Source organism: Perognathus longimembris, chromosome 15 (genome assembly GCF_023159225.1).
Source record: "Perognathus longimembris pacificus isolate PPM17 chromosome 15, ASM2315922v1, whole genome shotgun sequence".
Classification (NCBI taxonomy): domain Eukaryota; kingdom Metazoa; phylum Chordata; class Mammalia; order Rodentia; family Heteromyidae; genus Perognathus; species Perognathus longimembris.
In genome coordinates, this window is record NC_063175.1 from 27,797,676 (window position 1) to 27,824,792 (window position 27,117).

At 38.1% G+C, this 27,117-nt stretch overlaps 1 protein-coding gene across 2 annotated transcripts in view; it reads right to left on the minus strand.

The window, feature by feature from the left end:
- Positions 1-27,117, minus strand: part of Garem1 (GRB2 associated regulator of MAPK1 subtype 1) — a 182,283-nt gene that overhangs the window by 11,905 nt on the left and 143,261 nt on the right. For both annotated transcript variants that reach the window (XM_048363570.1, XM_048363569.1), the window contains exon 4: positions 10,093-11,265. In XM_048363570.1, the coding sequence (XP_048219527.1) occupies positions 10,093-11,265 (1,173 nt within the window). The remainder of the gene's footprint in view (positions 1-10,092; positions 11,266-27,117) is intronic.

A 27,117-nucleotide genomic window follows, 5' to 3' on the forward strand; every position in this document is an offset into this window, starting at 1 on the left:
GGTATGTGGAACTGAAGCCACAATCACAAGGTAGGCCAGGCAGCCCTGCCCACAGGATAAGCCCAGTTCTTCTAAGCCTCAAGTTCAATGGGAATTTGGTGTTCAAGTGGCTGCTCCTGCAGGGCAGGCTAGCATTGAAAAAAAAATTGGAATTTTGTTGCTCCCTACATCTTTGAGAGATGGAGCCAAGCAACATCTTGAGAGACGTCTTATTGTTTTGAGACTGAGCTACTCTGCGGGTCCTAAAAACAAGGAAGCCTACGGATATGCTGCCACAGTGTCTGGATAAGAGATGGCTATAAGAGGCATTCACACTGACAGGAAAGAAGGACATGGACCTTCTAAGAAGTTTAGGTAGCCATCATCTGAGGATGACTGCAGAGCTCTGAACCTGAGCCCATGCTGGTGAACAGCTCAGACTCTGGAGCTGCCTTCCAGCTGCATGTGCTTCCAGGTAGGACGGAGAGCTCTGAGCCTAGGGCCCACAGATCACTAGATTTTCCCAGACTCTCCTCTCTCAAAAGGTAGTTTACTTCTGATTGGGGTTTGAAAGCATTGCTAGGTGAAGTGCCTACTTCCCTCAGGGTGCCCTGTGCAGTGTATATGTTGGTGTACTGTTTCTTCCCTAACACTCCAATATACCTAGGGAAAACTTCTCAGCTTGGATATTTGCTACTCCTGGGTATACAAACTGGGGGAAAACAAGCTACACAGCTCTGTGAGGCCATTCTAGAACACAAAGAAGGGAAGCATCTAAAGTGACTGTCAGCCTTAAAGCTGACAACTGGTCCGTGACTGTCTCAGCCCTCATCCTCAAATAGCACCAGCCTGAACAGTAGAAGTTAGCATTGCCCTGATACAGAAACTGGGTAAGGACATACCAAACAAACACATAAATAAAAACCCAACCAATTTTCCTGTACTCTTAAAAGACATTAAGGATTCCACTAGGAAAATCTTAGATCTGACAAACAATTTCAGCAAAATAGTAGGATACAAAGTTAATGTACAAAAATCTAGCTTTCTTACATACCAATGCAAACAGGATGAGGGAGAAAACCCCCAGGAAATCTATCCTATTTACAATAGCCTCAAAAAAGAAGTATTTAAGAAAAAAATTAAGGATGTAAAAGACCTCTACAATAAAAACTATAAAAACTGAAGAAAGATATTGTAGAAGACACTAGAAGATAGAACATTATGAAAATGACCATATTTCTGAATGCAACCTACAGATTCAATGCAATAAGCACCAAAATTCTTCACAGAAATATAAAAATTAATCTAAAATCATATGGAAGCACAAAAGACTCTAATATCACAACACCTGACTTCAAATTATACCATAGAGCAAAGTAACAAAAGAAGCATGGTATGGGCAACTACCAACTAAAGAGAATAGAGAGGACCTAGAAATAAACGTATGGAGTTACAGATGCCTGATTATTGATAAAGATGCTCAAAACATACTCTGGAGAAAGTCTTTCCAACAAATAGTGTGGATAAATGTGTATATCTACATGTAGATGACTGAAACTTGACATCTATCTCTAACTCTGTACAAAAAGCGGCACAAAGTAGATCAAAGACTTTAATGTATGACCTGAAACTTTAAAAGCACTAAAGGAAAACACAGGGGAAATAGTCCCAAGATATAGGAAAATAAGCATCTGACTTTCTGAGTAGGTCTCCAATACTTCATGAAATAATAGATAAAATTGACAAACAGCACTACATAAGATTAAAAATCTTCTGTCAATTGTAGTACATATACATGATAGAATTCTATGTTTCTGTCAGAAAGAATGACATTGCCCCATTCGTAAGAAAATGAAAGGACTTTGAAAAAAATCATACTACGTGAAGTGAGCCAGACCCAAAGAAACTCTATGGTCTCCATCATTGGTAATAATTAGTATATGTCTAGGATAGTCCTAGCAGATGATCACAATAGCTCAATAGCTATGTACATACATAAGATGAGGCTAAGCAAGATGATCTCCAAAATATGGAAACAAGTGGTTTATCATTGATGATGTTATTTTTAACATACTATGTGAAATTCTTTCTTTTTTTTTTTCTGTTCATTTTCCCTATGACTTAGCCCCTGTTGTCACTGTATTTGATTCTAGTACCCTGGGTATTTTATATACATTCGTCTGAATTAGAGAAGGGAAAGGGAACATTAAAAGGGTAAGACAAAGTTGCAGTACAAGGTGAACCAATGCAACAACAATACTTACAAAACAATATGTTTTAAACTAACTGTACAACTCGGGGGTGGGGCAGGAGAGAAGGGAAGGTGGGAGAAAAATGAGGGAGGGGTAACAAGTTGGACAAGAAATGTACTCATTACCTAACATATATAACTGTAACAACTCTATGTCACCCTGACAAAATAAAGCTCGTGTCTAACAAAGGAGACAAGCAAGGTGAAGAGAAAGTCTATAGGATAGGAGAAATAAAGCCTCTGCCAGCTAGTAATGGACAGGTGATTAATCTCTAGAAAAAATAAAAATTAAATGACCAAAGAGCAAAAAATCTAATTAAAAAGTGGGCAAGCGGGGCTGGGAATATGGCCTAGTGGCAAGAGTGCTTGCCTCGTATACATGAGGCCCTGGGTTCGATTCCTCAGCACCACATATACAGAAAATGGCCAGAAGTGGCGCTGTGGCTCAAGTGGCAGAGTGCTAGCCTTGAGCAAAAAAGAAGCCAGGGACAGTGCTCAGGCCCTGAGTTCACCGCCCAGGACTGGCAAAAAAAAAAAAAAAAAAAAAAGTGGGCAAGCGAATTGAACAATTTTCAAAAGAAGTACAAATGTCCAATAAATTATACATAAAGACATGTTTAATATGTTTAGCCATAAAGAAAATGGAATTGTACATCACCCTATACAGAATGGCTATCATCAAAAGCTAGTAAGGATGTGGGAAAAAAGCACCCTCAAACACTGTTGGTGAGGACATAAATTAGTGTGGCCACTATGGAAATCATTATGGAGAATCCTTTAAAAACCAAAACTTTGGCCTGGGAATGTGGCTTAGTGGTAGAATGCTTGCTTAGCACGCATGAAGCCCTGGGTTTGATTTCTCAGTACCAACATAAACAGAAAAAGCCAGAAGTGGCGCTGTGATTCAATGGTAGAAGGCTAGCTTTGAGCAAAAGAAGCTCAGGGACAATGCCCAGGCCCTGATTTCAAGCCCCAAGACTGGAAACAACAACAACAACAACAACAACAACAAAAAATCACACAAAACAAAAACCCAAACTATTCTGGGGATATAATGGAAGGAATCTAAGTCAGTATACACTAGAGGATTCAGCACACCAATGTTTATTGCAGCACTATTCATAACAGCTAAATCTAAGCGCTATCAGTGGGAAAATGAGAGAGGAGAAGAGAGTGGGAAAGGGGGAAGAGAGAGGGCAAGAGAGAGAGTGAGAAAGACAAGGGGGGGCAGATGGAGTTTTATTCAGTCATAAAATGAATGGAGCTGTGTCATTTTCAGGGAACTGGAGATCATTTTGTTAAGCAAAATAACTCTAGACTCAGAAACACAAAAATACGGTTTCATTGTATAATCTAGATTAAAGTAAAAAACTAGACACTAAATTAGAAGTGGAGTACTTTGGAAGAGAAAAAGGTCAGTGGGAGGGAGACAAAGGAAGATAATGGGCGATGAGTATGGCCAAAATATTTTGTATGTAGATTGGAAAATTACATAATAAAACCCATGATTTTGTACAATTAATATGGTAATAAAAATAAAAATAACCTACACAAAATGCAAGGCAATTAGTTTACAAGTTATCCAAACATAGTAATAATTTAGTCCTTATTTCAATTAACAAATGGAAATGTAGGTATGGCTTTCTTACACAATACCTTCAAAAGTTATAATTAAAATTAACTAAATGTCAAATGCCCTAGGAGACCTCATTAATTAGTGGAATCTTGAGTGAATGTTTTCATAGAGTAGTTATTCAGAGAAGTAAATAATTACTTCTGTATTTCTTTACTTGTAGTACTTGGGATTAAACCTAGGCACTCACATGTTCTTAGCAAGGGCTCTGCCACTTAGCTACATCTCAACCACTACTTCCATATTAATATTTTTACTACCTACACTTGAATCACTAAATGAAATTATTTTAAGAAAACTTGCCCTTTGTGCTTGTACAAGATGGCAATCCAGCACTTGGGAGGTAGAGATAGGTTCAACATGATATCATGTTGGGCTACATAGGGAGATTTAGTTTCAAAAAAATAAAAACAAAACAAAACAAAATGAATGAAACAAAGCAAAGCAAAACCAAACCAAACAAAAACATGCCCTTTAATGTCTTTTTTTTTTTTTGCCAGTCCTGGGCCTTGTACTCAGGGCCTGAGCACTGTTCCTGGCTTCTTTTTGCTCAAGGCTAGCACTCTGCCACTTGAGTCACAGCGCCACTTCTGGCCATTTTCTGTATATGTGGTGCTGGGGAATTGAACCCAGGGCTTCAAGTATACGAGGCAAGCGTTCTTGCCACTAGGCCATATCCCCAGCCCCTTTAATGTCTTTTCTACCATTAATATACGGTAGAGCAAAAATTCAAAGACAAAAAAAAATCCAGAGCAGAATTCGTTTTTGTAGTCACTTCCTTATTGATAAACAAATATTTTTATGGTGCTTTCTTACTTTGGGTAGTCATGTAACATTCTAATTCTGGATGATGGACGTATCCGGGGTGCAAGATCTGTTGGCACCATGGCCTAACCCAGCTGTGCCTAAGGAATGGAATTATTCCTGGCAAATTCCCAGCTTTAAGACTACAATACAGGTTGGCCTGAAAGTGTTAGTTTCTTAATACTTGTTGACAGCTTTAGAGCCACAGGCAGCCTTTTCACAAGCACCCTAGACTTCTTTAAGCCCTCCAACTCCTTCAATTACAGGACTCTGTTATTGAGATCCACAAGATATTAAGCAGTTTGGGGGTTCTCTCTTTTGCCTTGTGATTATTGCCAAGTTTATAACCCCACAGCTCGGTTAACTATAATACAACACTATTATCCTATCAAGTAGATATTTTAAAAGTCAGATTAAAAGAATGATCTATTTTAAAAAACAGAAATTCTTTTTGTAACATCTAACAAATATGAAACTACCAAACAGGGTTTAGGGAATGAGGACAAGGAGCCCATCTTGGTGTCAGGGCTACCACTGCTGACTGGGCTTGAAGGTAGACATGCCTGACTCTGGGGAGGGTCCTTATAAACTGGGAAAGAGAGACTGACTTACTCCATGATGGATGGGAGAGAAGAGACTTGAAAAATCATTTCCCATCTGGCTCTTAGTTGGAATCCATCTATATTAAATTATTGCTATTCTTTATTTTAAATACTTACCAGGCATTAGGGAAAAATGCCAAACACTTTGTATAATACAATAATGCAGTGAAGAATTTATTATTATCCCCGAAGGAACTTAGGGAGGTGGTTTTGCCCAAGGTATGAAGTTGCTAAGTGGTAGGGCACGGATCCTAATCCAGCCTGCCTCTCAAACTCAGTGCTACACACCGTCCTCTGGTGTGGCAGACCAGTTCTCCTCTGATTCATGAGGGGATTTAATAAAGACTCCCAGGATGCAAGGTACATTCTTCTAGTTTTCCATGGTAATCTCCTAACACAGACTAGAGACATTTGAACACACAGTCAAATCAGTCTTTTCAAGCACTCACAGATTAGTCCCAATCTGGCATTCAATTCATCCTTTAGCCTTCATTTTCTCAAACAACATTGTATCTCCTAGTCTCTTAGTGAGCGATGAATAGGGATTATCAATTCATTTTATTCCTATACTTCTCTCCTGCCAACTTGTTAGTAGTTTAAACAAATTCATCAGTGCCACAATAAAGTTGTTTGAAATTAACAGCTCAAGAATTAGAGCTTCTTTTATGGATTTCTTCTTACCAATGTCAGGAACTGCTATAATGGTGACAACCAAGTTAGGCATGTTTGCAGTTTTTTTTTTTTTTTGTCCTATTACTAGAGACAGATAAAGGACATTGATCAATGGATCTTGGTTTCTCCTGGTAAGATATTTTTGTGCAAGAGATTTTAGAGGGTTATCCAATAGTTGTATTTTGGCAGGAAGGGTTGGGGATTGAACCCACAGCCTTGTACACAGATGAGGCAAGTGATCTACTGCTGAGTAAATGCCCTCAACCTAACTAATAGTTTTGATTACCATTTGCAATTCACTGCATGGACCAGAACAGTCTGGGAGTCATTCCATTTATATAATTCCATACAATATAAAGTGTTCCCATCATTGTTCTTTAAAATTGCATTTTCTAAAAAGAAAAAAATGGAGAAAAAAAAAGCTCTTGAATCAAGATCGTGATTTGTAGAGTGTATTTGGGTAAATATTTTAGACATATTAGCCAATACTCATAAATTAAAGTGACGTATGGAAGCCTACAATGTTATGAAACAGAGGATATGTTTAGAAACAATGCCTGGGTCAATAAGGATAATTCATTTAAGAGGCATTTCAGGTTATCGTGGTCCATGGGCTCCCTGCAAATTTTTAAGTGACAGTGGCACCACCCAGTGAGCAGGGCCTTCTCCCTCAGCTTGGACTTTGCTGCAATATTGCTGCAGGATTTAAGTGGCTAAATCCTATTTACTTCTGGAGCCCACAACCATTTAGTTTTTCCTAGGACATTTCTATCAGGGAATAGCTTCTCATACTCCAAAGGATAAATGGCAGTGCTTTGTTTAAAAAAAAAACCTGTATTAATTAATCTTTACAAAGACACAAGATGACTACAGCATCATTCTAATCAGGCATGATTGTTGAAGGGGAAAGATTTATTCTTATTTTCACAAAAAGATACAAAGACCATGGAAATCTGCTAGACAGAGTATAATCATATCACAATTTAGGACACTGGAGCTGAACATGACACATAATTAGAGGGAAAAGAACAGACTGACATGTACTACAATGCAGCTACTGCACCTAAGACCTTCACATGGCTGGGTTAATGAAACAGTTCGTTAGCCCATCACCAGCTTTGCATTCTTACTGTGAAAGACATAATTTTTTTGATTGGCCCATGGCTTTATCATCTTCTATTCCTGAGGATCTGGTAAGGGCTGTCTTCTTCCTAGATACCCTCCCTCACTGGAAAGCGGACTGCCAACTTTGTTAGGTGAGGTGTTAGACACACAACACATCTTTTTTCTAGAACTTCTTCTACTCTATCTAAAGTAGAACTTTTAGTTAATTCTGTGGAAGCATATGAATTTGTGCCCCACTAAAGTTCCCTTTTAAAAATTACAAGCTGAAGCTGTATCTAAAACTTATGACATTCTTTGATCCCACACTCATCCTAAAGAAGGGAAAAATCATTTCATGGTTAAAGAACCAATTCAAAAAAGACTTCATTTAAAATGTGAGATTTTTTTTCTTGAAAAGTAAATGATTTCAGGTGTTTATAAAAATATGTTTATAATGATTTACAAACACTTTATGTCATAAAGAGACTGTAGCTTGGACTAGAAGTCCAAATCATTTCTTTCTTGTTTCTTTAAAATGAGATTTGCTTTTAGTTTCAAATTTAACTCTAGTGTTTGTCTTTTAGTACCAAAGTCAAGATTGGGCTTCTTAATGTTTATGTTCTTATTCATCTTTCACTAGACATGCACGCACATATGCACATTCATACACACATTCACACACACGCACACACACAAATAAATGATGCTGGTTTCTGACCTCTAGATTTTGCTATGTCAACAAACCTGAGAGCCACTCATTATGTCCCAGTTATGTTTCTAATAAAGACCAAGGTCCTCAACTATCAAATATCACAAATACGGAGCTGAGTTCTGACTTCACTAAAGGTGCCTAATGCTTCCAACAAGACGTATCCCCTTACTTTTTGTTCCTTTTGGGGAAGAGATGGAGGGGGAAGAAGGGAAACATGCTTAATGAATCTCTGACATGACTACAAGGACCAAGGACCTTGATTCCACCAAGAATTCCCTAAATATTCCCTGTTTTCTTATTCAGTGTCTCTGCACTTGTGTCTGAAGGTTCCTACAAGATCCTTTAAGCAACAAAGGAAGTCCAGACTTGAAGTTTCTAGGAAGCAAGAGACGGATCCTTTCTCAGGAAACCTTTGTAGAAATGAGGACTCTTTCTGGACAGCTAAGCAAACTGCCTAACATGAACTACTGCCTAACATTTAGGGCTGCCCATGTGTTGCTTCTAGCCTTTTGGCCACCTCTGTGCTTCATGTACCCTATTGAACCCTATCAAGCAGCCAGACAGAGCTTATGTGTTTAAGCTGTCCCTGCTCCCACACCCTTGCTCATGCTTTTCCTGAAATGTTCTTTCTTATCTCTCTGCTCTTTGTTTTTTCATGTATATTCGCTAAACTCACTTAAAACATCATAAGCTTCATGGAAGCGATCATTCATTCCCAGCTGGAAGTTTCTCTTTGTTCTACACATATTATCTGTCTCTCTCTTCTACTGTTTATCACTTTTTGACTGGTTTTCATCTGCTCATTTTCTACATCAAACTGAAAGCTACGAGGACACAGAGTCCAGGTCTTATGGTTCCTCGTATTTTTAGCATCGACCCAAGTAATTCCATAGTTTTAAAACTGGGTTCTCTACAGACTCAGAATCCCAAGGATGTTTCTGGAGATCAGTCCCTGGAGAAAGAGTCCTCAATCTGTGCTGTGGGTGTGTTTAGATTTTAATTCCTCAAAGATACTGGGATTCATGAAAGATTTTTTTTTTAAAAAAAGGACTCTTCTAGAGATAGAAAAAAGGGTATCACTATAATACATATTGTCAAATACATAAAGATAATTATATTTGATCCTTTTAGTGCTTCCTTCTTTTAGATTTAACAACATGCAATGATCAAACTGAGTAAAAAAAAAGTTAAGAGGATGTCACTGAAAACAACAACAACAACAACAACAACAACAACAACAACAACAACCACCTCCCCACATCAAAAGCAAGAGCCCTTTCTCCTGATGGGGATTGAACCTAGGACCAAATGCATTGTAAACATAGGCTCTACTAGCCATACTCCACACAGCTCCTGTACTAATCTTTTAACATGAAAATTTGATGGAAGATCCATCAAGCTCTGCCTGGGTAACATTTTAAGGTCCAAGCATAACAATATGGCACCTGGTTCTGCTGTGTGTGTGTGTTTGCATGCACGTGCGTGTATGTGTGTGTGTGGTGTTTATATGTGTACATATCCTCATGCTTTACCTCAGTGTAACTTCAGGGATACACAAAAGAGTTACAAGTGATACTGATACATCCTGATTCCCCTCTGTTTTCTCTCATATTCCACACTTCTCTTTCTGACATCCTTATCACTATGAATGACATTAATATCCACTTGTGATAGGCTAACCACACACTTTTCCCTTATTACTCCCTTTCCTTTTCTTCACTCATCTACTCATTGTCAGTGATGAGTGTTGGTCTACCTTCAAATCATATTCCAAAGCACCACATCTCTTCAGGCCACTAACTGTTACTAGCTGCTATAGGCTAGGCATTGTCACCATGTACTTCTGTTATTGCAATTGCCTCTTTATTGGCCTACTGTCTACTTCCTATAACCAGTTTTCTAAGTAGCAGCAAGTCAGGGTGGGTGGGTTTGTTTGTTTACTTCTTTGTTTTGTACGTGATGGATTGAACCTAGGCTCTCCATTCTACCATTTGAGTATGCCTCTAGCCTGAAAGTCAGGTTCAAACATTTCTTCTTAAAATATCTCAACGAGTTTCTCATTCAACATAACATTCTCACCTAACTAACTCCTTATTAATGAAGTAACCAGGTAGCATTATATTTCATTCCAATTAAGAAGCACTTTTATTCATTATGATAAACTTTTCTTTTAAAAAAATGAGTGGAGCTAGTAGTGTGGCTCAAGTGGTAGAGCACCTAAAGGCAACCTAAAGGCCCTGAGTTCAAGCCCCAGTACTATCCAAAAAAAAATGGTATAGAGGGCTGAGCAGGGAGACAGAAAGATTGGCATCTCACTCAAAAGTGAACAACTTACGGCTTCAGATTTGGGAGGCACCGGAGGTGGAGGTAGGGCAATTTCTGAAGACTTCATTGTGGCTCCAAGAGTCCCAGGGACAGGAAGAGGTGAAGTCGTACATTTAGACTTGACAGAGCCCCTCAATGGGTCACATCTGCTTTTCTCACTCAGTGAGCGAGTGAGAGGCTGACGGTTGGGCTTGCCTTCCTCTAGCCAAAGCTCTTCGTAAGGGAGTTCTGACTTCCCTTGGACACCCACAGACTCTTCACCAGCCTCTGGGAAAAGGTAGTCACTCCCACTGTCACCGGAGTCCTGATAGGGCAAAATGTCATGAGGAAAGGGAGCCCATTCTCCCCCCAGGTCCCTGCAGCCATGGAGGTTCACCTCACTGTTGCCATGGAGATTGTTGCCATATACACAGACTGAGAGCCTGTGGAAGGACTGGGTGAGCTCATCTCGGGCATAGCTGAGGGAATTGGGGACATGGTTGTGGCCAGAGCACCGGCCCTTCTTGGGGCTCTTGCAGTCCTCATTCCAGTCTGTTTTCACATCACGGACAGCCCGTGAATACTCATCAATGTCAAACTGCTCTTGGCAGATACCCAGCCAGTGATGGACCAGGGTTTCAGGCCACAGCTCTCCCTTTACAAGGTGTTCAGGGAGGCTGAACTTGGGGACGGTCAAGTGCAAAGGAAAGTGCATGGGGAGGATCTTGTTGTTTCTCAACACACAGCAGACCACCACTGTCTTAGTCTGGATGTTCACAAACTTGTAGCGGTGCCCCTCCCGGATGAAGTGGAGGTCATAGGGGTTCCTGGGTGGAGGACTGGGCACAGTCACATTCACAGGGAGTCGGGTTTTCTCCACAATGTTTCGGATGGTGTGCTCACCCTCCTGCATCTGAAGTTCCAGGGGACTTCGGGTGCTAAATCTGCCCTTGCACTGGAATGGAAGGCTGATACTTTCATTGGTCCGGTGATTCATGCAAATGAGGCATGGCATTTTGCCTTTTCCCAGCCTGCTGATGGAATTGAACTTCCCAATCTTTTTGAAGATTGTGTTGAGGCGTGACTTCTCCTTGAAAGTCTTTGCATAAAGGATTTCTGCCTGCCCCATAAGAGTGAGTTCATCCCCAGTACACAGGGTGATGTTGTAAACCTCAGTGTCTTCATTGCATTCACCTGAAGCAACCTACGAATGTGACAAATCAAACTGCAGGTTATTTCCTTTAGTCTTTTCAAACATATAGGTAAAGAATTTCTTAGCAAGACATGGGCATATACATAGAGGAAAACACTGTACTTTCATGTAGGATTTTTTTTTTTTTGCCAGTCCCAGGGCTTGAACTCAAGGCCTGAGCACTGTCCCTAGCTTCTTTTTGCTCAAGGCTAGCACTCTGCCACTTGAGCCACAGCGCTACTTCTGGCTGTTTCTATATATGTGATGCTGGGGAATTGAACCCAGGGCTTCATGTATACAAATCAAGCATTCTTGCCACTAGTCCATATTCCCAGTCCCTCATGTAGGATTTTGACAATTACACCAGAGGCTGTGTCAGGCATGTTTAAACCCAAATACATTTGCATTCATCTTTCCATCCAGAAATCCTACTTCTAAGAGTTTCCCTAAAGACAATCTTCTAGCATTATGAAACTATACATGAATGTTCATTGCAGCATTATTTGAGTTTGCACAATATCTAAAATGAGCTAAGTGCCCAGAGGAGACCAACTGAATGAGCTATAGTATACCACACACAATAGTTCTATGCAAAAAAGAACGAGGACAATGGAAAACCCAATTCTCCCTGTGGGTATTTGGCTGGGCTTAGTGTTGTTAGGTAAAGGCTTATAGGAGAATATTAAGTTTTGTTTTACATCTTTGTTAAAAAATATCTTTTACGTCTTTTTCCTTGTAGATGGCCAGAGCTGTCAAAAGCAAGCAGTTAACCCAGTGAGTGAACTGATAGTGTGAGGCCAGGCACAGTAGTGGCGACTGCCAGGAAACAGAACTAGGTGACTATCCCAGGTCAGACAGAGACAGACATACTACTGTCTCTTGCTGTCCTGAGTGACAATGTTGCCACTCCTGAAGTTCCATCTGACAAGGTGTAAGCCTCAGTTTTAGTCCCATTGCTTTCGTAGAATTTGTGGAGCTGTCAGTCAACCAGCTGCTTCCTTCAGGATTATGAGAGCAGTCATCATGACAGCTGTGACTACTTTAAACACTTCACAGCTGCTAAGGAGACTCTAATCAGCCGCTGCCACCTGGAAGAGACTTCAGTCCAGCCAAAGAAAGTACCACAGCTGTCGAGGCCACCACAGAAGCCACTGCTTCAGTTCCAGGCAACATCACTTCTGTAGCTGCTGTGTCAAGAGACTCTGTTTCAGTCATGGGCACACTAGACACCTGTGATGACCACAGGACACTGCATCCCCCTCTAAATGCAGCTCCAGCTGACTTTCAGATGTCCCCTGCCCATAACAGTGGGATCAGGCTGGCCAGTCCAGTCTGAGTTACACTAGTATGATTACGCAAAATCTTTGGTTACTCTAACAAAATATGTGTGCATGCATTGTAAGTAAGCTGCCTATGTAAACTTTCACTTACTCTAGGGTGACCTCCTTCCCATATACTGTTGTCCCCAGTTTGTGCAGCAGACTAGGCCTCAATTAAGCCTCATTTGAATAGTTCCATGGCCTACCATGTGGTCCTTAATCATGAGTAGATTGGGCTATGCTGGCAATTAGAAAACAGCAGTGTGTGGTAGCCTCACACACATCCAGCAGCTAGAAGGGAACTGATGAGTTCCAGAGAGTAGATGGTTGGAGACTGGAGAGCTAAATTGCAGAAATGCTGAGCAAGTGAGAGGCAATGGAGAGCTGAGGGACTGTGGAAGGTGATAAACTATGAAGAGAAGAGCTGTAGAGAACTGGCCCCAGCAATGGGAAGAGCTCCAAAGAGTCAGTTTGAGTTGAGCAGCCACCAAAGGCAGCTGACAGAGATATTAGCACTAGCAGCTTGTGCTGGGCGGCTGGCACTCAAAGCTTAGAGTTGTTGGCAACTAAGGGAGCTGCACTTTGCCTATTTGTGATTTCCATATGAATATAGCAAAAGAACCTTTAGCTGATAGATTATTGAATGCATTCAACAAATTGGTATGAAATTACATGATACATTAAGTGGATAAAAGCAAAACGCAAAAAAGTTTATAAAGTATATATGCATTTTTTTAAAAGGGGGAAATTAGTGTGGTATTTTCTGCTTATTCTTGTGAAAAAAGGAATGGAATAAGCCAGAAAACAATGAAGTTGGTTACTTATGCAGGTAGTGGAGGGAGGAACCAAGTAAAAGTAATGTGAGAGAAAATGGAATCTGAGTATACCATGCTACAGAGCTTTCCTTTTAGGATGTCTGTGAATGTTCTACATGTACAAAGAATTAAATCAATAAGATTTAAAAACAAACCACTCTGAATGCAAATGGAAATGGATAAACCCAACTGTATTGCAAATAAGTAAAATAACCACTTTGGGTACAGAGACAACTAATCCGGAATGCTACTCTATGCTACTCTAGGTATTGTCAACCCTGAAAACCACCTTTGACTGTGTAATGCTGGTAGCAGGGGAGGGGGGAATGAGTGGGTGGATACTGATAAATCTTTTGTTCCCTTTAGTAAATCTTTTTAAGAGAGATGTGTACAGAATGCATGTGAGTCAACATTATGTATACTGTAGGACTGAGCAAATGAGCAAGTATGTTGATGTATTGAAGATTACTGAGTTTTTGCTATGGAAGGAGAGATGGAAATATGGGATGGATTAAACCAGAATAAGCAGGAGAACAAGACAGAACTCCTTGAGGACTGATTTAGAATTGGAGATTTTTAAACAATTTACATATACATTCTCTCTCTCTCTCTCTCTCTCACACACACACACACACACACACACACACACACACACACACACACACACAAACACACGCTTTCTTTCCAAGAAACTGGAAGCTAAAGCTCCTTGGGCTCCAAACCATTCTCTAAGGAAAGTCCCTTGAAGAAATGATCAATTGTAGGGGTGGCACAGAAGAGGTACTAGATGAGGTTGGAACATTTGTCTCTGCCAGGGACTAAAGCATTCATAAGAGCATGTATCAAAAGAACACAGGAGCCAGCTTGAGTTGGCTCCCACTGATAGCATCTGGAACAACTTATGCATCACAATAAATATACCATTTGATTTATGATCTAACAAAATAAAAACTACCAAGTCTATACTCATAGCAAAAAAAAAAAGAACAAATGAGGAAAGTGAATGGGGAAAAACAATAAGAAGTGGTGAGACTGAATCAGAAAAATCTCAGTTTTGCAGCTATCATAGTGAAGAATGGTTTATGCAAGATCATCAGTGAATGCTGAATGCATCAAGTTTGATTAAGAAACATGTTATGTGCATGGCCTTGTCATCCCTCAGAATGCTTCTTAACTAAGAAGAGGTAAAAGCGAACACTATAGTTAAGACAACATCTTGACTAGACCATTGAATTTAATGTCACCCAAAAGAGGTCAGAAGTGCTCAGGACCCCACCTATGTAACATCCCAGAACCTAAACATGAGGAAAGATGAGACAAACACAAACTGAGCAATAGTTGTCCTCCTTCCCTCCTCACTTCCTTGTGTTGGGAATGGAGATTAGAGCATCAGATATGCTAGGAAAGGACTCTATCACTGAGCTACATTCCTATCCTGAGAAACATTCCAATACAATGGTTGGTGCATATTCTTAACAAAATGTTCATGCAAAAGAAAAGATGAAAAACCATTTTCAGATTAAAGTATAACAAACTGAAATAAAAAGTAACTGCAAATGAAATATACTACTGTATCAACTGGCAAATTTTGATCAGGAAGGGTAAATAAATTTCCTTGTTGCTAATGTATCATATTTCTAAAACAGAATACCATCATTTTCAGTAAAAAGCACTGATGTATTTTTTGTTTGTTTTTTGTTTATATATATATTTTATTATCAAACTGAATTACAGAGAGGTTACAGTTTCATACATTAGGCATTGTATACATTTCTTGTGCTGTTTGTTACCTCGTCCCTCATTCCCCTCTCCTCCCTCCCCCTTTCCCTTCCCCCCCCCCCCCCACCATGAGTTGTTCAGTTCATTTACACCAAACAGTTTTGCAAGTATTGCTTGCACTGATGTATTAAGGGGAAAGGGTATAATGTATTCAAGTTACTCTCAAATGATCTAGTATATATGTAAGTCATATTGTATATTTGTTCATATGAGGATGTGTGTGAAAGGGTAGAAGACAACAAAAACAAATGTGGACAAATAGCCTAAGCGGGTCAATCTGGCTAAAGTGTTCAGTGAGTTTTTGTATTACTTTGGTAATACTTTTTAAGAATAAAATTATTTAAAAATTAAAAATTGAAAAAGTAAAGAATTAAAAGGGCTGTGGTTGGCACTGTGAATTTTCTTTGAAATATATTAAATATGTTGATGTTTTGTCAGGAAGTGACATAAATGGGACTTCAAAATAGGTGATAATTCTCAAACTTTATTCAAATATTCCTTTATTAATCTTTATCAATTGTGAATGCTTTCAATTCAGTTATCAAATATGTTTATTATTCCACATGTCCCATGACTTACTGCAATAATTTTTTTTCAGTTTATTCACGTGGGATTTTGAGATTATATAAAAAGCAAATGAAAAAAATTATCCTTGACTTTTCAATTTCATATCTTTACTCTCTGGTTTTGAGAGTATTGATATTTTAATGTGAATACTATCCATATTTTAATATAAAACTCAGAGAAACATGCTGGTCTGACATATATTTTATATCATGTGAGTAATGTGTCTTCTAATTCCAGGTACCTGGAAATTTCTATGAAGAAATTTAATCAAATGTTGCTTCAGTGTCCAATAATTTGGTCATGTTTATTTTAAAATGTGATGGACTACTTTAATATTTAATAGTAGACACCTAAATATTAAAATAACTCTACATGGTTTAAGGAATCTTAAATGATAATGTGTATCTAAAAGAGCATAATTCTCTCTGACAGCATTGGATCTATGATTTATGTATCTTAGTCACAGGTAAGACTGGTCTATGGTTTTATTACACTTTCTTTATCAAGGTTCAGGTCTCAGGTTTATGTGGAGGCTGAGACTGAACTTTTTCTTAAATTAATAAAAATGGTATGGGTAAAGTAACTGATGATGTTCATATTGCTTATAGAGTATCAATGCCAATGTGTACTTAGAAAACTTGGTAGAACAATCTTTGTAAAGAACCTCTTACTCATCACACTCCAGATCATCTGTGTGTAATTTTAACCTTTGGAACAAGAAATTTGTCCACCAACACTAGTACTATAAAAAAACAAACAAATAGCTCTATGGTTACCATAGTGATATGAAATTTTCTGCAGGAGTCATTATAAACACATAAATGGCAGCACAATATTGTTTTAATTGCAGCTTACCCTGCTAATGTTTAAAGTCCACTTTAGGTGACTCAGAAAAGTGTAATTATTTTTTTTTTCAGACAGAAAGAAGTTTACTGGGGGAAAAGTGACTACCAGCTCATATAAGATGGAGGCATGGGGAGACAGAGGTGAAGGAAGGAGAGAAAAAGGAAAGGAGAGAAAAAGTGCAAAAGAGAATAAGAAAAGGAAAGAGTGTAATTATTTTTTAAGATTTCAAATTAACTGTTTACTTTTCAGACTCAATATTTACCTGGCCATAACATTTTACAACTAATGCATCCATCCCTTCTGTATTGTGATAAGTTCTGAAATGTAAATGAATGTTAACTATTTGTTTAAAATGATTCTGGCTTGGCTACAAATATGCACAGGAGGACAGAGTTAGAGTGTCGCACACCTACCTTCTCTAGTTAACAACTTACACAACCGTGACACTTGTCATTGTGATGTAGTACTATGCAGTAACCTTCAAGTGTTGTTTATATCTCACCCACTTTTTTCAGTAGTGTCCTTTTTTCCTGGACACTAGTAAAACAACCACTGGATACAACAATGTAACTAGTCCTCTGATATATGAGCTCTTTGGTCTTGTTTTTCACAACCTTGAAAAAACAGCTTAGCTTTTTCCTTAAACCACGAATGCGTCATTTTCAGATGACAGCACTTGGCACACATGAAGCTTTCTTTTCTTACATGATCTATAGCTTCAAGGCTTAGGTTATTTTATGATGTTGGTTTCCAAGAACCCTTTACTATTCACTTTAACTTTCAGCATATTTCTCCTGACAGATAGTACTTTAAGCCAGCAATATGTGTAGATGAGATGTCAGCAAATGACTGCCCACAGTCCAGATCCAGCCAACCACCTAATTTTGTAAACAGGGTTGTATTAGGACACCATCAGTCCCATTCATTTATGTAAAGATTATGGCTTCTTTCATCATACACTGGTAGTATATTTGCAGCAAGTACTCTGTATCTACTTGTTCATTTTGAAGAAAGAGCTTGCCCACCTTGGATATCGATGAATAATCTTTGGAATTTGATTGGCATGGTACTATTAACTTTATTAACTAAACTACAAGCTGAGCTTGAATCCTGGCTTCACAATTATGTGATGTTTTGATCTGCTTAATTCATTTCTGTTTAATTAATTTCATAATGTTTTATTTATTTGCTTTGTTCTGCTGGCCAAGTGAATGCATATGAGAACAAGGGCCTGTTATGCTTGGCACACAGTAGGTGTCCAATAAATGAAGGTCAATATGATAATTTTTGTTAACAATAAAACATTTTACTATGCACAATTCAGTTTCACAGTATTTTTCTCATCTCTATATTTTCACACTGACTTCTAGGGGTTTTCAGCTACTACTCTTTTCAAGCCCAAACCACTACTTCTTAGCATTATCCTTCTCTCTTTTCTGAAGACCAGCTCAAATTTTTATTGAATGTGTTATCCCAGAAACAAAAACTTAGTATCAGAATACAGCCTGAAATACCATCACAGATATCTTCCAAGGGAAGTAAACACATTCAAATGATTCAAAACATACTAGTTTAGAAGAAACTAGCCGGCAAAACTCTGTTAAATTGTTATACTTCTTTTTATTTCAACTTTGTGAAAAACCTGGCAGTTCACCTAGTTGAGAATCACACACAGAGAGACACAGACACACGCACACATACACACACATACATTCACTCTAGCAACACACTATTTCCAGTGAGTATACAAGGAGCCAATATTTGTCATATATGAAGGAATAAAAAGCATGTTTATTTCTAATCAACTAAATGGGTATTTACTACATTTTTCTTAATTTCCCTTTATAAATTATCAACTTTCCACAGGGATGACATGATTGGTATAGTGGAAGTACTGCACATAAATGAACTGAAGAGAATGACAGTCAGCTTTTGATACAAGCAGCAGACAGTCTGTGCACAGATTAAACAGATCAAAGTAATCCTTACTAAATGTCAGTATCCGGGCGCATTCAAGGGCTTTGCCTACATTTTTGTCTGTGTGTATTTACTAAGTTCCTCCCACTCAATATATAAAAATGCATAACATATGTGAGTACAATCTGTAAGTCTATGTTTCCAGCTCTGATGTCATCATTAATGCTGGCAATTAGCCCCTGCATAAATTATGAGACTAATGTACTGACCAATTTTGTGGTCACTGTCAGTGACAGATGAAGACTCTTATAAATACATGTTCTTCCTTTGGCAGTTCAGCCAGTCTCCTTGGATTTCTACAGATGTGATTTATTTGCATAATTTCTTTCCCTTTTTATTTTTTTAAATAGCAAAAGAAACAATGTGTTCCATCTAAGTGCTTTGGTATGTGTGCCTGGTTAACATTTCCAGTTGCAGTGCTTCCTGAGAGGAAGTAATTCAAAGTGTGTTATCTAAACAACTCTAATAGGTCTAATCCAGGAAACAATCAGGGTTTTAGCGTTCACAATACCACTCAGAATTAATGCCCCTTCGTCAAGAAACATTTTAAAACACTACTAAAACTTTTTACACTTATGCATATGTACAGTGCATACCACACACACACACACACACACACACACACACATGCACACAGATTGTGTTGGCATTAGACGTGTTCTCTAATGACCAAACAATCTAACAGGTTAAAATTCTAACTCTTTATGAATATTATACTATGTCCTATCAAATTCAACTTTACCAACTCTATCCTTTGAGAAAATGGCAGTGATGAGGAAAAGAAGCTTTCTAAAAGTTAAGATGTCAATTCTGGGTCTGTATGTTTTTTAAAACAGGAAATAGGACAAGGCTGACAAATACAAAGGCAATGATTTAATCTGTGACAGCATAGCAGAGGGTTTGCCAATTGGTAATTTTTCAGAAGTCTCAAAATCTCAGATAGCAAAAAAAAGTACTGAGCTGTCTTTAACCACTAAAAAACAATTAACCCTACAACTATACCCAATTTATCATGCTAGAGAATATTGATACTAAAATGACTTCTGACTCATCCTAAGTGAATGATGCAATTTTTAAACTGAAAAACAAAAATAAAAGTTGGCTGCAACTAAAATGCATTTAATCTTCATCTTAAAAATTACTTCTTACATTTGACAAAACTCTGCATAGTCATGAATACTTTCTGATCTTTCTGGAATAGAGCCAAGAAAAACACAGTGACCTAGAAGGACTCTGAACAGCCATGAGAAAGGAGGTAGTGATATGAGGGTAAGAACAGATGTACACAATCCTTAACTCAGTGTACTTGCTCCAAAACTAACTAAAACTCTGTCAAACATGCATGCCAATTTCCAATCCATGACAACCAAAAATGGAAATAAAAACTGTAAAGAGATTTTATAGAAAATATTCTAAGACATGTAGGAGGCAACAAACAGAAAAGCTTAAATGAGACCATAAAACACCCAATTGTAAGGGTACAGGATCTTCCAATATAAAGGCAAAAGTCATACATAGAGATGTTAAGAGTGTCAATGAATTATAGAACAGGAGATGAAGTTGAGTTCAAATTTTGTTCAAGTCTTCTCTTGAAATGGCAGGAAAATGCAATAAGAAGAAACAGAAAGGAAATTATAGTCATTTTATAAATAACTTTGTTAGAATTCACAGCAACCCACCAAAGCTGGTTATCTAGAAGCACTCATGTTCCTAACCTTCTAGAAAGGAATTTACTGGAGGAAATGATCTCTTATCTATTTTGGAAAAAAGAACCCACAGGAAAAAGTCTCCCTGATATTATTATAAACATAAAAACAAGAAGGAGGCTCCTTTTAGCTATCAAGTCTGAATTTGGGGGCAGTACTTTAGACTGGAATGGCTGAACTACCAATTATAACAAAACCTCCAAAGAACACCATTTCATTATTACAATTTTGCATTACTTTATAGGACAAAGACAGGACAGTCAATGTATGAGGAATAGTATCTACTAATGAGCTGCTTTAAATTTTAATGCAAATATGCTTAGAAAGATGATAGGATGTAAATAATTACAGGAAGAACAGAATCACAAGCAGCCCCACATTTCCTCATTTATGTATTTTCAAAATTCTTCTTTTACTTTCCTCTGTTAAAATGAGTTCAGAAAGTAAAATGGCATGTTTAACTCCTGTATCTATGGAAATATGACTGGTTGGCAAAAGGGAAAGGTCTTTTATTGACTCAGTATTTTTGTGAGATGGCAATTTAAAAAGGGGTATCAAACACATTATTATAAAAGCACACAGGTTTCTTCAATTCCGTGACTTGGGAAAAAATGGTGGATTTTTAATAAGTTGAAAGCCTTGGAGTAAATTCAAGGTTTAGCATCAAGTTGCATTAATTAGTGAAACTTTAATTTGATCGAGTTAATCTTTAGACACTTGCTTATTTATTCAGCAATGTGTTTTAGTCACTTATCTCTAACACAGTTTCAAGTAATATTCAAGTCTAGCCTTGTTTCTCTACTAATGTAGTTAGAACTTTAATATTTTATGGGTATATTTTTGAAGGAGTTCATTTTGACCCGTAATACCTAATTAACTAAAATACTATAATAATGATGAGCAGACAAATATCACGAGCCTGGGTACTGTCCTTTAGATTGTTCTCTCAAGGATGGTGCTCTACTATTTGAACCACAGCTTTACTTCTGGCTTTTTGCTAGTTGGAGATAAAAGTCTCACAGATTTTCTTCACTGAGGTAGCTTCGAACATCCATCCTCAAATCTCAGCCCCTTGAGTAGCTAGGATTAGTTACGCCCCTGAGACACTGGTGGCCTGGCAGAATTTCACTTTTTAAATGCTAGCACCATACTGTGGTAAAGAGAAATATCAATTACATATGTAACACTCACAAAAGTGCCCAAATCCTTTGTATCAAATTATGTTTTAGAAAATACAAGACAGAAGAATTCTGACTACATGTTAGGTCATATACATTAATTATTGACTATATTTTTCTAGATTAAAAATGAATTTGGATAGAAAATATGATGTTTCTAAGTCTGTAAACTTCCTGTTCTGGTGGGATTATAAAATTTTGTCATTTTACTTTGGGTCACATTTCTCCGTATCAAGGTACTATCATGTAAGTTCTCTGAATCTTCTATGATTTTGTTTCCTATTTTAAGACAGGGATCTCTGAGAATACACACACACACACACACACACACACACACACACACACACACGAAAATGCCATTCAGCCTTAAGAAAAAGGGGAAATAATATCATTTGCAATAACATGGGCAAACCTGGAAGATACTATGTTAAAAAAATGAAACAGTCACAGAAAGACTAATATTCTATGTTTTCACTCTTACATGAGATATTAAAAAAAAAAAAACAAGAACACACAGAATTATAAAACAGAATGGATGGCTTCCAAAGGGTTGAGAGTGGGAGAATGGGGAGATGTTGGTCCAAGGGTACAATGTTCTAGTCAGATAGATGTACTGTACCCTGAATACTTCAAGTGGTGGATATAATTAGCTTTATTCAATCATTCCACACTACATACATATGCAACATCGTCTATCACATAAATACATGCAATTACAACTTCTCGATATTCGAAAAGGGAGATACCTCTGAAATCCTTCTTCCCTCCCCATCAGCATCTCTGTTGCTAGGCAATGACACCCTTGCTACAGCAGGTGTCACATGCAGTAATTAGAAGCTGATTTGCAGGTGACAGGGCTGTTAGCTCAGCTCCTACCCAGATTGGGTGGTTATGGAAAAGGCAGAGGCAGTGACTGACCTCAAAACTTGTTTCTGAGTGGGTCATTTTCCCTAGCTGAGACAATGCAAACTTGTTATTTTGCCTCTGGGGGATCTCTGCAGGAACAGCTGAAAGCAAGGCCCTCCCTGGCTGTAAACGAAAATAGTAACATTATAGATTCCAGCCTGGAGGATCTGGGCTGCTCCAGACTTCAGGGTAGTAATTTCAATGTATAAAGCTTTGGAGGCAGAGCAATGAAGACAAGCTGCCAAATCAAAACCGCCTCTTCTTCCCTCTTCCTCTACAGTGTCATAGTGAGGACAGAGCTTGCATTAAGACTTATTTGTTAGTCATTACTTTGGTGGGAGAAAACCCATGTGTGGGAAAATTTCTCATCACTGGGCTGAGTTTGAAAGGTTGTGTAAAAGAATTTATTAATTATGCCTATAGTATATATGAAGTGAAGAGGTATTTTGAAACAATAATAAGACCTGCTTCTATCTACCAAGTTCTCAATATTAACATGGGGTGTGAAGTATTAAAAGTTAAGTGAAATAATGATGTGGTGGGTGTAATAAGGAGGTCAGATCTGGCTAGCGCCATCATTGGCCACATGGCAAGCTGTACTATTTAGCATCTTGTCTTGGTGGGTGTGCCTAGATTCCTACAGGAAGGGAAGTCCCATCCCCAGGTAATGGGTATTCCAGAATCCCAAGAGACAGGGGTGGGCACATGTCCTATAGGCTACTGAACCTGTCTGTCAAGTGCTTGGAACTGGAGCTTCCTGTGACCCAGCCTCCTGACCTGACCCTATTGAGGGTCAGGCCAGCTCCGGTGCCATTACGCCATGCCACATGTCTCCATGTTCACGTCCTGTGTCCTGTCTCATCTTTAGTCCCCATGGCGTCCCAAGTCAGCTCTTCATCGAAGCTGAGTTGGTTTGTTGGTATCATTTTTGTTCTTTCCTCCCTCCCTGGCCTGTTTCCTGATAGTGTTAAGGGCATGTGTGGGCTACAAGAGTTACTTAGAAATCTTCCGGAAGTAAGTCTTTATGTCTCTGTCCTGTTTTGTGTTACATATTTTTCTGAAACTTGGGACCGGTTCATCTGGAACTTCCCTAATAAATTCATCTTTTTGCTTGACACTGTCCCTGAGTGGTGGACTCTTGGATGGATGGGGAATCCCCTCTCTCGAACCCTATAACAGTGGGAATGTGTCTTAAATATGATATTATTTAGTAAGACTTCCTTACAGGGTCAGACAGTAACTCTTCGGACTCTGTTGAAACTTGGAAGCTCTGTTGGTATGAAGCAGAAACAGACAATATGTAATCAAATGGCTGTGTTCCAGCACAGTTTAATTTTTAATAATAGGTAGCCTAGCCACGGGCCACAGTTTGCTAGCTCCCATTCTAGACAGTGGAAAGGACTCAGGTGCATTGTTTCATTTAATTCTGACAACAAATCATAAGGTGTGGGTTATCACCTCCATTTTGCAAGTAAAGGCATGGAGGGCTTGGGAGGTGATGTGGCCTACTCATGGACATTAACTTTTGACCTGGGGCTGAATTCAGCTCAATGCCAAGAGTCTGAACCATGATACCATCTCATGGGTGTTTAGGTCATCATGGCTTTGGTTTGAAAGTGGTTGATATGGTAGTTTTTATTATTAAAAGGTAAAGGACTAAACCTTTAGTTGAGATGACCAACTCACAAAGAAGAAGTCTTTTGACTTTGGAAATAAACATAAGAACAGAGGTGGTGCTGAAAATACTGAGTGGTAGAGCCCCAGCATTGAGCAAAAGAAAACAAAAAAGTCCAGGCTCTGCTACTGCCCTTCAAAACCAAATCCAAACAAACAAAAAAGTAAGTGCTAAGACAGAAAAGGCCTATTGTAGTTAAAAATAAACAGAAGAGCAAATAAATCCAAAATTCTCACAATGTAAGTTAAAAAAACAAAAACGATGGATAAACGTTAAAAAAAAAGCAATGTGACAGGCAGGCGGTTGCTATTCTAAAAACAAGGTAAACTCTTAGTTTTGCTCTTTAAGGGACTGGACAAAACACATAAAAAACAATCAGGAGAATCATGAAGCCTTTGATTTTCATAAATATCTCACCTCCTATTCCTATGTGGAGTTAACATGTCTCACATAACATTTCTAGTTATTATGGCTCAGTGCTACCCATTAATCTGAGTCATACTTCACTAACATCTAGGATAATCTGGGTTATATTAACCACTAAAATCTAGGCTAATGATAGAACAGCACATGTGATGAATTGTACATCAGTGAGGCCTGCATCAATGAGGCCGATGCTAGAAGAAGCAAGAGGCTTGAGGGTATGCACTGGTTAGCTTAGTTTTCATGCCTTGGTATTGATTATTTCCTTTGGGTCAAGGCTACCAATGACTTCTGTTTTGCTAAATTTGATGTTAGCTCTGAGATTGTATCTCCTTCAGTTACTAAATATCATTCGATAGAGTTATTTATGCCTGCTTAACATGTGGCTTCTGGGAAACTTGCTGCCCTCTTATCTCATTGCAGGGCCCCAAATGTAGAAATGTCCCAAGGCTCAGTCCTCAGCTCTGTGTTTCTTTAGACTCTGGGTTAGGGTTTGTAAATCTTGAGACTTGGTATTTTGGAGTGGACGATTTTTTGTTGTAAGGGTCTCTCTTGTGCATTGTGGAATGTGTAGGAACATTATGGGCCTCTATTCTCAGAATGTCTTCTACTCTGTAGTCATGACAATCAAAATTACAGATATGTAAATGGAAGCTGACTGAAAATGTTCCTGTTTGAACACCACTAGCAAGTGGTGTTCAACTCAGCAAGGTGATGAGCCCAAATGTATATCATCCCAGACTTAGACCTTTTTCCAAGTTCCAGATCTCTATATCTAAATGTCCCTCCTCCCTCCTTCCATCCCTCTTGCCAGTAAGATAGTGTTTTGTCTTACTATATAGCCCAGGCTGCCAACTGTTTTCTTATCTCTACTTGAGGAAGGAGGGGAACACTTATTGTCTACTTTCCCTATTAGACTGTGGTTTCCTTAAAAGTATTCACTTTCATATTCACTCTGTATTTCCAGATACTACAACAGTACTGGGCATGTACTGCTCAAAATATATTTGATGATTAAATATTTAATGCACATAAATTCATTTTAGTCAATCAATCACTGATGCTTCAAATTCTTATTATAATTCACTTAAATTTGAACCTGTGTATATCCAGGTTAATATGTATATGAACACATACACTTAGGAATATTTATTTCAAAGAATGTTCATGTCTCCTTAATAGTACGAGGGCTGCAATTCATAAGTAAGTTATGTCTTCAAAAGCCCTATAGGTATAATTTATGCTTTGAAGTGAAAGAAACAAGGTAAAGTTTTCTAAGGAGGTTTGAAAGTTTTACAAACAAACAAGCAAACAAACCTGTCTCCTGGTAACCAGACACATGGTGAATAGACAGTGCTGTTTTTCATTTTTTTTTCTTCTCCACAGAAAGTAGTAACCAACCAAGTCATTTTTAAAAAAAACAATCAGCTCTCTCACAGACACTATAATCATTTCTACTTTTAATTAGAGAAGACCATAACTTTCATCATTTACTTTTGGCCCGAGTAGTATCCACACAAACCTTTCCATAGCTCTCCTCTATTTATTTACTTACTTGGGTGGTTATTTACCAAGTGTGCAAACTTTTGTACCTCAATTGTTCCTTGAGTAGAAATGAGTCATGTCTCAATGACTGACGCAAGCTGAATGTGATGGCTCCTAAGTGTTTGTTAAGGCATAGACTGAAGATATTATTTATATTTGTACAACCTAGGACTCAGTTCACACCCAATTAGCTCTATGGATGATATAAGCCCAATTTCATATTATACACATTTAAGTAATACACTCAAACATGGTATTCTATGTAGTAAAAATCATTGTATCAAAATGTATGAGTTCCAGTACAATATTTTAAACCACTGTTGATTTAATGTAAAAATATCTGAAAAGCTGGTAGAAGCCATCTTTTAAAAATACTGTACATGGAAGTGGAGCTATGGCTTTTGTGGGAGAACATCAGCTTTGAGTGAAAAAGTTAAGATAGCCAGGCAACAGTGGCTCACACCTGCGACCATAGCTATTCAGGAGGCTAAGATCTGAAGATTGCAGTTTGAAGCCAGCCTAGGCAGGAACGTGCACGGGACTGATAGCTGCAACTAACCACCAAACAGCCAGAAGTAAAACTGTGGCTCAAGTGAAGAGCACTAGTTTGGAGCAAATGAAGCTCAGGGACAGAGCCTAGTCCCTAAGTTCAAGCCCTAGGACTGTCATATGTATGTACACAAGCACAAACACACACAGCAGTGTTCAAAGATAAAAATAAAAAAAAATTAAAACAAAAACCAAAACACTATACACGAACAATATGGAATGTTGAATTTTAATAGTAGAGAAAATCTTAAATAAATTTTTTGATTGACTTTTAATCATTTATTAGTAAATAAAATATTTTAAGAATAATTTACAAGAATTAATTTTCTTTTCTCAACAATATTTTATTAGGTTACTTTAAATATTTTAGGTTTTCTGGAACGATTTAAATCATACTTAGATGCTAATTGAATTAGACTTCCTGGGATGAGGAATATATACTAATGGTAAAGAATTTACTTTAGTATGATTGAGGTCCGAGATTTGATTTCTGCACCATAAGAAAAAAAATACACAAAACAAAAAAACCAAAACACAGTTGTTGTTGTTTGTTTGTTTCATTTTGTCAAGTCTTGGGGC